Source organism: Sceloporus occidentalis, unplaced genomic scaffold (genome assembly GCF_023333645.1).
Source record: "Sceloporus occidentalis isolate IW3139 unplaced genomic scaffold, rSceOcc1.0.p SCAF_24, whole genome shotgun sequence".
Classification (NCBI taxonomy): Eukaryota; Metazoa; Chordata; class Lepidosauria; order Squamata; family Phrynosomatidae; genus Sceloporus; species Sceloporus occidentalis.
In genome coordinates, this window is record NW_028317004.1 from 6,885,604 (window position 1) to 6,897,967 (window position 12,364).

The window sequence follows — 12,364 nt, forward strand, 5'->3', positions numbered from 1 at the left end:
GGTCAAGTAATTTAAAAGGAATTCTAAACTTCGCAATACTGCTGTTCTTCAAACTTTTTTCTTCTGGAATACATATTATAATTAAATGATGGATCAGTAATTAACACATTTTGAAGAAAAATGGTAAAATAGGATTATTGGTGAAAATCAAACCATTCCTATACGGTGCGTCAAGCTTTCATAAAAAAAAACCAACCCAGTAAGTGCAGTGTCTGCAATGTTTAATGTGGGTTTTTCAGAGAGTCTGCTCCTTGCTATACTGTGCATTGGTAGTGATTGAAAGGAAGGTTGGATCTACTTTCTGTTGCTAGGAGAGTCTAGATGCATGGAATACCAATGTAATATCTAAGGACCAGCATATACTCTTCAGCTAAAGAATCTCTGGCTCTTTGAAGTTTTTCCTGTTCACGTCTATATATACTGACCATACGACATTAGGTAATGCCAATAAATAAAGAGTTCTTCTTATAGATTTACATTGTTCGTCTTTATATTAAGCAACTTCCCTCTATTGAAGACTGCACTATAAACTCAAATCCCACTCAACATGAAATCAGAAAGAACGAGAAAGATCATAATCTTAAAACTTAGTTAAACTTAGTTAAACTTAGTTATTATTATACTTAATTTAAAGAGCGCCGACAGACTCCGCAGCGCTGTACAAGGTAAAAATTTTGCAGATAACGTCAAGTACAAAATGACAAGCAGTTATTTTCTTAAAACTACCTATAACGTAGGCTTTTTATTTTAATTGGTATACTTGTTTTGGAGATATCTGATTTTAAGGTAAGTGGGTATATTACAACTTGGAAGATTAGATCTGTGGCAAATGGTGACAAAACTAGCATATTATTTTCTTGTCCTGATCTCTTATTAAACTATGTCACAGCTCCCATCAAAGAGGGACATAATGTTATGGGGGGGGGTAATCAACCATATACTGGGGACAACATATTAAGATGGTATACAAATAAAATATTTCTTTCTAATATTATTTTTAGGTCCTTTCCTTATGTTTAGGGCCGGACTGGTAACCTGGCATACCAGGCAAAAGCCTGTTTAAATAAATCAAAATAATATACTCACTCTGCCATAACTAATATAATATCCATAGGCTGTCGGCCACTAATAGTTATTCTCAGTAGTATGTAGCATTCTTGTCACCTAATCAATTAATCACAGTGTGTCCCATATCTGTTACTTACTTTCTGTTATGATGACAGATTAAACACTCTCATGTTAATATTTTAGCATTTAACACAAATGCAGGAGTATAAGAAATATGATACTGGAATGTACTGAGTCACACACTGGGTGTTAGACAACATCTGTCACGAGTAACAAAACCCAATAGGGTGTGAGCTACTTCTGACATGATACATTTCACTGTTTCGCTGCCAGGGGTTAGAATAAAGCATTGTGCTACAATGGTCAGTCTGTACAGGCTTCTGGCAACAAAAGAATTAAGACTTGGAATATGCCTCCTTTATGCTCCAGACAATGTTGTGGCATGGTCATGTTTTTGTATAATAATATTGTCTTGTAGGCAGCAGAGTAAGTAAAAAAAAGTCTGCTGTGACGATATCTCAAAAAATTCTAGAGAGAGCAGCTTGCTGATTCCCCATACAATCTAATTTTATATTGTTTTATATTGCATAAGTGTAAAATAAGTAGGAGCCTCTGTTTGGAGCATACAAGTATTATATGTATATAATATGTACTAGATACAAGAAGTGAGATTTTAAAGTAAATGTTTCCATAACTTCATGGAATTAATGCTCTCAAATACTTTAATGATAGTAGAACAGAATTTAAACATGCATGAGATATATGCATACGACTATCCTGAATCTAAGGTTTGAGTCTTTAAAGCAGGAAAAAAAACTGGGCAGACTAGATGGGCTGAATGGTTTTTTTATCTGTTGTCTTTGTTTCATTAAGCTGTTTTACTTTAGCATGAAATTAGGGGGTTATTTTAATACGTCACAGATGAACTGCTTCATGAATATTGTTTTGTGCCTTTTTTAAGAATTGCTTATTCACTTCTTTTAACGTCTGCAACAAAAATAACTTTTCGGAATATTTACAATATTTACAATATTTACGTAGTTTCAACGGTATTTATTGAAAAGGACAAAAGCCCATATTTATTAAGGCAAAACAAAAGCAGATCTGGTACAAAAGGAAAAAGAAATTGGAGTAATCACCGTGGTAACAAGCTTTCTAGACCCTCTTTATGTAATGTATTGGTTTATCTTAAGTTTGTCAATTCTAGTCTTGTGATACTCCTTGAATATATGTATTGTAAGAAGTGCTTATTGTTTATATAAATAAAACATGATAATGATAATAATAATAATAATAATAATTAATAATGCTTCCCCTTACTTCCCTGATAATTCACCTGCTACCATTTATTTACATATTGGGTTTCCATACTACCTCACTACCCATTATCATAGCAATTCCTATTCAAGAGGTTTGTTCAAATTCAATCCCAGACACAGCAAAAGTTATTCTTTATGCAGACCAGTTGTAGAAAAAACAAAAAGGTTAAAAAATCCCTCAAGATCTCAAGGAAATGTGGAATTTCTCAGTCATGCTGTTGAATATATATTTTTTCCCACCCACCACCAGCAGCAGCAAGCAGGCTATTAATATGCCACAAACATAAGGGAGGCATTCTGCTAGCACACAGCCTCTGTTCATTGAGCTGGGGAGGCGACAAACACACACACAGCAAACCCAGCCTCGATCTCACATCAGCAGCAGCAGCAGCACTCCCACAATCCTGGGGGGATCGCAGAGGATCTGTCTGGGACCAGGAGTAGCGTCCGCCCCCTCCTGACTCTCCTCTTCAGCGTCCATCCAGAAAGCCTACATAAGCTTTTTCCCTTGTTTTCCCAGACCCCCACCACGCAAAGGTCTCAGGAGGAGGGGAGGGTGGTGGAGGGTGGGGAGAGGAGGAGAAGAGGAGGAAAAGATGCTGCTTGTTGGCTGGTGGTGATAGGAGACCCTCTTGCCTTCTTTTCAAAGCAGTGTTTGATCTGTCTGGAGGGTGCATGTTTGGCTGCCAGTGCACCAAGGAGAAGGGGACTATGAAAATGATCCGCTTGAGGACTGCTAGTATGAGATCCTTAAATTTGGAGATGAAATGCACCGTCCGTCTGCTGGATGATTCCGAAATCTCCTGCAGTATTCAGGTATGGCTATGAATGGCTTGGGGGGGCTGCGCTGTAATGTGTAGTGTGAATGTTTGGGGGCTGCGCTGTAATGTGTAGTGTGAATGCTTGGGGGCTGCGCTGTAATGTGTAGTGTGAATGTTTGGGGGCTGCGCTGTAATGTGTAGTGTGAATGTTTGGGGGCTGCGCTGTAATGTGTAGTGTGAATGTTTGGGGGCTGCGCTATAACGTGTAGTGTGTATGTTTGGGGGCTGCGCTGTAATGTGTAGTGTGTATGTTTGGGGGCTGCGCTGTAATGTGTAGTGTGAATGTTTGGGGGCTGCGCTATAACGTGTAGTGTGTATGTTTGGGGGCTGCGCTGTAATGTGTAGTGTGTATGTTTGGGGGCTGCGCTGTAATGTGTAGTGTGTATGTTTGGGGGCTGCGCTATAACGTGTAGTGTGTATGTTTGGGGGCTGCGCTGTAATGTGTAGTGTGTATGTTTGGGGGCTGCGCTGTAATGTGTAGTGTGTATGTTTGGGGGCTGCGTTATAACGTGTGGTGTGTATGTTTGGGGGCTGCGCTGTAATGTGTAGTGTGTATGTTTGGGGGCTGCGTTATAACGTGTGGTGTGTATGTTTGGGGGCTGCGCTGTAATGTGTAGTGTGTATGTTTGGGGGCTGCGCTGTAATGTGTAGTGTGAATGTTTGGGGGCTGCGCTATAACGTGTAGTGTGTATGTTTGGGGGCTGCGCTGTAATGTGTAGTGTGTATGTTTGGGGGCTGCGCTGTAATGTGTAGTGTGTATGTTTGGGGGCTGCGTTATAACGTGTGGTGTGTATGTTTGGGGGCTGTCATTGAGCCCTAGAATTGTGCCTCTGATCATATGTCAGGGGTTGGGTTAAGCACGTGTCGCCCAAACATATAGCAGCAATGCATATGGAGGGCTTTTGGCAGGAATACATTGAACAGTAGACGCCTTACCACTTTTCTCTCTAGACCGGACCCTCCTGGTAGTTTAGATCTCACTACCCTTCCCTTATGTGTCGGCACGTTGGGCACTCTTTGCTTACAGAGGATCTGGCACTGGGAGTGTGCAGGGAAAGTTGGGAGATGCCTGCTGGATGAAGACTGTCCTGCTCCATGTTACAAACTGTACAAAACTCATTATTCATTATGAATGGCCAACACTGACATGTTTATCAATCAAGACACCAATTTGTATAATGTATAGTTCAACGTGCAAGGATATCTTGCTGATTTAATCATACATTATATAGGGCCAGCAATACTTTCCCTACAAAGACTCTCATCAAGGTTGGATTTTCATAATCTATAGCAAAGTCAAGGAGCTGAAACTGTCCTGCCAACTTTGCCTTTAGTGAATAGACCCCTTTTAGGAACATCTGCCTCTCCAGGCTTCATCATTACAGCTGGGTTCTTGCCCCTGGTGCCTCACACTGCATACAGTAAATGAGTCAGACAGTATATATCAGATCCCCTCCTACCTACAATCCAGTCTATATAAGATCACGACCCTGGTAAACTCCTTGTCACATGTGGCCATTCAGTATTTGTTGTCCATGTCATGTACACGTGTCTAGGTAGAAGTACATAGCTGGAATAGGTTTTATTTACACTTCTACTTGAATATACACCCAGTCCCCACCCTCTGTCAAAATAGAAGATGTACCTTTTCCTAAGGAAAGTGCATGGCACACAAGAGCAGAAACTTTTGAGCTTGTCACAGGGGTTCAGCCAAAAACACTGAAACATGTTTTTCTATAGAAAATGTTTCAAATCAATATTATACCATCATTGTGGGTACTGTAACGTAAATATTTAAACAACAATAGTTGTGTATTTCCCATATAATGATTAGCACACAGCTGACTGCACACACAGCTCACAGGGCTGCCTGAAGGGTCCATCATGGAATTGGTTTACTATTAAAGTAAGCTCTACTCTGAACTATAAACACTAGGCAGACTCTTTGTGGCTTAAAGCCTTGCCGGAGACTTGTTGCGACTTCTGTAGGGACACCGATTTGTCACAGCAGAGCAGACTCATGTCCAGTTACTCCTACGTTTTGTTAATGGTGCTGCCACTGGGGTTTCCATTGAACTGGACGGTTTTTAAGAAGTGTAACAAGTTTAACTACTCCCAAGTTGAAATTTCATCATTATGAATACCCATAATGACTGTTCTCCGGCACTGTACTGGGAATTGTCAATATTTATTCTACTAAATTACTTGGGTGCATTGAAAAATATACACAAATGAGCTATATCCTAACCACCTGGGTGCCATAAACTTGCAAGGGAAAAAAATCTGCCTTTTATTTCATTATTATCTTTATTTATGTAGGTAGCAGGGCTTGATGTATACACATAACATTTGTTTAATACATACTGTATATATTGCCCATTGTAATATGTAAACACAATGACATATGTTTATTTAGTGTAGGATTTGGGGAAGTGACAAATCCACTTTAACTGCACTTATTCCCAAGGAAGCCTCTGGATTGTAAACTTGAGGGCAGGGTCCTCTTTTCCTAACATACGGTTTTGCCTTAGTCTGTCTATTCTAGTTTTGTCATACCCTTTGAATGTATGTAGTGTAAGAAGTGCTGCGTAAATTGTTGGTGCTATATAAAAAATATATAAATAAAATATATAAATAGTAGATAATAAAATATTCATTGAGATGTTGTTTGTAATATTAAACATGAGACCCTTGGTTTCATTTTGGCTTCAGCCCGTAGTAGTAGACATAAGGATGTCTGTTTTTCCAAAGGGTAATCAAAAACTGATTAACAACACTAGTGGTAACACTGTGGATAGGGTGGGACAGAATTCCTATACTATACATTAATCTGATGTCATGCATAAGCATACTGCTGACCTGAATTTAAGTACTGCATAAAAAAATGGGCTGAATAGATGAGCCAAGTGGTCTTTATCTGCCATCAAATTCTATGTTTCTAACTTCATTTTTAAATAAGCCGCTCCCCGTTCCAGTTTCATTTTACAGCTTTTCTTCAGTCAATGCACCCATTTTATTTTTTTAAGGGGGTGTAGTTATTTCAAGAACAGTTACAAAGGTTACCCTGCTTTTGTTGCAATGGCATTGTTCTGCATCTTTCCCCTCTTTTAAAATGGTGATAAGCCTTGAAAATCAAGCCCTTGCTTAGTCCGGAGTCTGACTTATTTACATATTCAGGAGCCAGACAGAGAATCTTAGGTCAGCTTTATATGGTTATTTACTGTGTTTGCTCAATTATAAGACAACCCTGATTATAAGACAACCCCCCCACATGTAAACTATTTTTTTCATATTTAATAAAAACTATGATTGAGAAAAATGTTTTTATTTCCTTTTCTTTGCCAACCTGCCCCCCAGTTATGCACATCTGACCCCAGGCTTGCCACTCTGACACCGCAGATATGCCACTCTGCCCCTCCTGACCTACCAATGCATCCCCAGACTTGCCTCTCGTGCGCCACACTCCATGGTATCTAGTGGGGGGGCATCTGGTGGACATCTGAACAATGGCCGTAGACAACCTCTGCGGAAGCGCACGTCTCGCTGGCGTTCTTTCATAGAAGCCCTAACGGAAGTGTCGGGCAGCAGCGGAGGTTGTCTGCGTGCATCACGCAGACGTCCACCGGCTGCCAGAGAAGAGGATCCAGGTCCCCTGCAGCGCAGCAGTCTTATAGACCTCTATTTGAAGTCGGATTATAAAATGACCTCGAATATAAGAAGAGGGGCATCTTATATTCAAGCAAATACGGTATATAGGAGCTAAGAACAGGTATAGGAATAGGTATAAAATACTACAAAATCTTAAATACCAGCATATTAGGAACGTTAGCTAACCTGGTGAAATTTAGATTGTACCCTTTTCTTCTAGATAAGTTACTTTATAAATTAATTAAAAAAATACCAGCAAATATTTAATTCCTGATTTTCACTACAAAGTTACCATTATTTGTACAATTAGGCTTGATACAGCAGTCAGAATTTTATATGTACTTCCCAAAAATGCGGTTGATCATGATATCATGATCATTCTAATCAGCAAAGGAAATTCTGTAGATGTTGGAAACGTTAAGTAAAAATATTATCTAAAACGACTCTTCTTCCTATCCCGCAGTTGTTTTAAGCTCAGGAGATGTGTTCGGCTGAACTCATTTCCACGCAAGTATTATACTGGCTTGGGTGAGGGTCTCCTGCTCTAGCCAGTAATGGGCAGTAATGTTGGACCACCGAGGAGGATGAGGGCAGCTACCTCAGGTAGAATGTTTTTTTTTTTTTGAAGAATGCATATTAAAGCACAAAGAGTATTTTTAATATGCATTCTTCCTTAGCTGGGCTGTCAGGGACAGTAAACTGTCCCTTTAATCCTTTAAGTCCTTTGATGGCAAGCAGTTTGCATTTTCACTCTTTTTGATCATGGCCAAACTAGGGTGTCTTTATTTTACATTGGGCGGAGAGGAAAAGTTAGTTCATTTTTATTGCATAGGAATTAGAACAGCTTCACAGCTCTATAAATAATGAATTTGTAGGTGGCATTGAAAAATAATTCTTAGTGAGGCACGCTGTAGGTACATTAGTTGTCTATTTTCAGATGATTTTGTTGTATAGAGAAATCATTTTTACTAGCAAACATACACATTTGTTTTATTTTGTATAAAATGGAATATAAAACCAACATATGTATTGATCTAGTAATGTGTTGGCCAGTGAAGAGCATAGGAGCGAGGCTTTATTTTTGGCTTAGGTCCCTCTGCTCCATGCTAGTCCACTGTACAAAGACACAAGGTAGGTGGTGGTGTCAGGTCTCCATAATTTAGGCTGTTGCTGTCCCACACCATTTTCACCGATACAATTATACCAGTACATAAAAACCACAATACACATGGAACATAGTTATGCCAATATATGTCTGTCTATCATATCTGAAAAATTCTCATAGTCTGCTGTACTAGGTTTAAGATATTACCCAACAAAAATAGCTATGCCATGCTTCTACGGAATTCTTTGGCTATCAATAATGCTTCTTATGTTTACAATTAGCATACACTATATTTCTCATAAATCCAGATTACATTGTCAATAATCTCCATTTAAATAAATCTATGCAGGAACTTCTGGAAAGCCTAGAGTTTGTATAGCCTGATATAGATTTAGCCCTTCGCCATCTCTGAAATATATCTATTCCTCTTTTTTTCCTCAATTTGTACCTCTGATTGTCCTGTGGTGTAGGATCACGATATATATATATATATATATATTGTTCACAATATTGAAAAAGCAAGCTCTTTCTGTGTTTGTTTAATTGGCCCAGACCACGATGAGCTCTAAATGAGAGATATTTGCTGTTCATTCACAGGTCAATTTAAAAGTGGTTGTGAAATACCATCTTTCATCCATTGACAATAACTCTATTTAATAACGCCAATGCCTACAGGCATCTTCCAATTTAAAGCCCTTGGGGACTCCTGTGCTTAGTATATATGTCAGTAAAATTATATGATAAGATTAGTAGGTAACCACAATCTTGTTACAGAATTGAAATACCTGTGTTACTAAAGCGCTGCCGACACAAGGATTAAATGAATAAGTGTTACTTTATTTTACAATGTAAAATCTCTGCTGTGCTTGCCAGATAATTAAGTCTTGCCACTTAAAAAGAATCTGTTACAATACAGATTTTCTCTGTTCTTAATTGTAACACTTGTATGCAACATATTAATCATATACTTGTCCTTTCTTGACACCTTGTATTATGCTTTAATATGGTGCCTTTTCTAAGATATCTGGGAAAACAGCTGAATGGAGGAATTGCAGAGTTGTAAACAATCTGTACAGTTGGAAGCTCACACGCTGTATGCTAGAATAATACAAGAGGATTCCAATGCAATGTTCACTGAGGGATCAAGGGAAAACAAAGAAGAAATGGCATGAATTGTCTTGACGGTGCCTTGGGTGGATACAAGAATTACAAAATAGAATATGGTCAACTTTAAATGAGAATCATACAATAATATAGCACAGTTGTCAGGGGCTGGATCCATACAGATGACTGTAATGACCCAGAGCGCCCATTGATTGAATTCAGGAGGTATTGCGCAGTAGTGGAGTTGGAGAGAGCCAGACAAGACATACATGGTACAGGACACAGCAAAGGACAGGGAACAAGGGAAGGAACACAAGGGATGGAGTGAGGAAGGAGATCCTCAGATGCTTCTCCTTTAAGCAAGGATAGGACATTTTAACTGGAACAAGGGGAGAGAAGAGAGGAACCGAGATTCTCACATGATTCAGGGAAATGAGGGCAAAAGTACATAAAAGACTGACACACATAAATACAGGACTAGCCTAGTATATGATAACAATTGGAGATTTAGTCACATAATATGGCCATAGTATGCTTAGCACACCACTACGTCAAAGTACTTCAATATTCGGTGGGTCCTAGCGCTAAACCCTGCCTATTGAATTACTAATAAGCTGAAACTAAACATTAAAACACAGAACAGAGATAAAACATACGAGACTGCAGACTGAGAGAAACATAACAAGAAGCTGAAGCTAAGAGCAGGACTGGAATCAAAGAATCAGAAGTTAATGGCAGAGCATAAGGCTGGGATTGCATTATGAAGCCTGAGAGTTGTCATAGTGTCCTCTGGTTTGGCCCTCTAGAGCACTTGGAACATTAGTGGTGTGTGGGGGCACGCGAGCACGAGTTGATAATTGGGGCCACTAATGGCACAAATCACACTGTTCACGGACACTATTTTTTAGTTATTGTTTTGAGCACATGTGGATTTTGGATTTTACTTGATGATTTCCACACTGAAAATGACACAGTAGAACTGGGTCCTCGAGACTTGGATTTGGTGGGAGGAGTGGGCTGTGCCTTCTGGCCACTACTCCTCTCTGAAGACTTCAGTGGGTTTCTTCTTTAGAGGAGACCATGGAAGAGCTGGCACTCGGCCTGGGATGGAAAGAAGTGGCCTCATATCCCCTTGTTGGCTTTACTGTGTTTTTAGCACCAGCTACAGTTTTTCTGTTCTTCACATAAACTGGGAACCACAAGACCATCTGTAAGAAGACGCTTGAGATCCTTTTTTAGCCCCCAGGGATGTCCAACCTAGGCTTGCTCATCTGAACTGGGTTTGAACTGGGTGTGGGGTACACTCTAGCATGACTCTGAGTGGGCTGCAGGTAAGTGCATGAGACTTGAAGAGAACATTGCAGCTTTCACTAGGTCTTAATTTTTGCCACCTTTCCCTGTCTTTTTGGCTGGTAGGCAATGAAAGGGACATTTTTATAATGCCTGCCAAAGGCCTAGGGCCTGCTATGGGGACATTTATTTTTATAATTTTGCACATTTTCTTCAGTGAGTGTAGTTAGAACAATCACAGTAATTATATAACAATTATCAAAGAGAGAGCAGAAATTAGATCCCTTAGGGAGGTTCCTTAGATCTACAGTTACAGTAAGAAGGAATAGCAGCAGTAGTATGCGACAGATCTAAAAGTTCAGGCCAGATGAAATGTGTATATTATTGCAGTGCTACAGTAAAAAGTGCTACAGTAAAAAGTGTAAGGGAGATCCAGAGATGAGGAGCATTTCTTAACATTATAGCATACTTGATAAGACAAATTTATATAAATTTTATATTTATTACCTCAAGAGAAAATGTAGTCTTAGTGGAAGTTAATACCTTTTATTCAGCCAGTATAGAAAAATTCGTAAAATTACACGTTTTCTGGACTGCAGAGGTCTCTTCTTAGTATTATGTCATACTTATAATACAATACCTGTTTGAAATATAAGATGTTTCTAAGTCTTGACAAGTTAGGGTTTCCACGAAGATTGGTATAGAAACATATGCTTTGCAGGGGGAATCACAGAAGAACAAAAAAGAGGCTAGTGTAAGTCCAATGTTGGTCTATGTATAGAAAAATCAAATCTAGTACTTTCTGGTTTTATGTTTCCATACCAGGATTTTTTTGGGGTAAGTACAATTGTCATTTACCATATGAACAGACTTTAGTGAGTCCCAGATTTTTTTTTCACCTAAAGATATTTACTCTCTGAAATATATATATTTTGATTATCTTGACAGTCACAGGGGCTGTACACTTAATGTTAGTGTGTTTTTTAGGGGCCGCTGTCAAGATACAGTAGGCTCTAAAGCTGTTTTCTACTGCATTACCTAAGCTCTGTGTCTTTTATTCTGACTTGGATGACATTCACAGCTGTTACAAATAGGACAACACAGTTTTGCTTAAATTATTTGACGTACTCTGCTCATGATACAAGTTTCTTTAGTATAAAAGTCAAATATTTTGAAGGGTCTCATCTCTTAACTCTTACTGCGCTCTTGCTTGTCTGTTCAGTTGACCAGGGGGAAAAGTTTCCTTTCTTTCAAAAGCATGTGGAAAGTAAAATACTCATACCAGTCAACTGAAATAGATATGGTATATGATTAGTGAATGTGAGTGTGAGTAACACTAGATGTTTTTTTTTATTGCAAATAGTCTTGGATGTTGGGAGAAAAGCAGGGCTGCTGAGACTTTATAGACCATTGGTTTCCCATAGCCTCAAGTTATTATTGTCAATAAATGGGTCATCACCCACAGAGCATTTGCTATTACTGATGACAGCTCTAGGATGCAAACGTTGCTATACAATCCTTAAGGCAGCCAATCAGTGGCAGGGAAGCACTCCCATTAAAATCATTAGCCCTCCACCCGAAGCGTTTGCTGGAGATGATTAGAGGTAAGTACCGTATTTGCTCGATTATAAGACGAGGTTTTTTTCAGAGCAAATGCTCTGAAAAATACCCCTCGTCTTCTAATCGGGGTCGTCTTCTAATCAGACCTCAAATAGAGGTCTGATTATGAGACTAAGATCCAGATCCCCCACACCGCTGCTGTATTGCCGGGGCAGCGATCCGCGTAGACAACGTCCGCTGCAGCCGGAAGGAGGTGTGGCTAGCAGCGGGGGTTGTCTGCGTCCGACGCGCATACCTTCCCCGACTGTCAGAGATCAGAGTTCCCCGTACTGGTGCGGCACCGGTGCGGGGAACTCTGATCTCTGACAGCCGGGGAAGGTATGCGCGTCGGACGCAGACAAACCCCCGCTGCCAACTTCACCTCCTTCCGGCTGCAGCGGAAGGAGATG

At 39.7% G+C, this 12,364-nt stretch overlaps 1 protein-coding gene across 2 annotated transcripts in view; it reads left to right on the top strand.

Annotated features, from left to right (window-relative positions):
- Window positions 1-3,062: 3,062 nt before the first annotated feature.
- LOC149300570 (FERM domain-containing protein 3) overlaps window positions 3,063-12,364 on the top strand; it is a 108,872-nt gene continuing 99,570 nt past the window's right edge. For both annotated transcript variants that reach the window (XM_089485084.1, XM_089485086.1), the window contains exon 1: window positions 3,063-3,203. In XM_089485084.1, coding sequence (XP_089341210.1) covers window positions 3,063-3,203 — 141 coding nt within the window. The remainder of the gene's footprint in view (window positions 3,204-12,364) is intronic.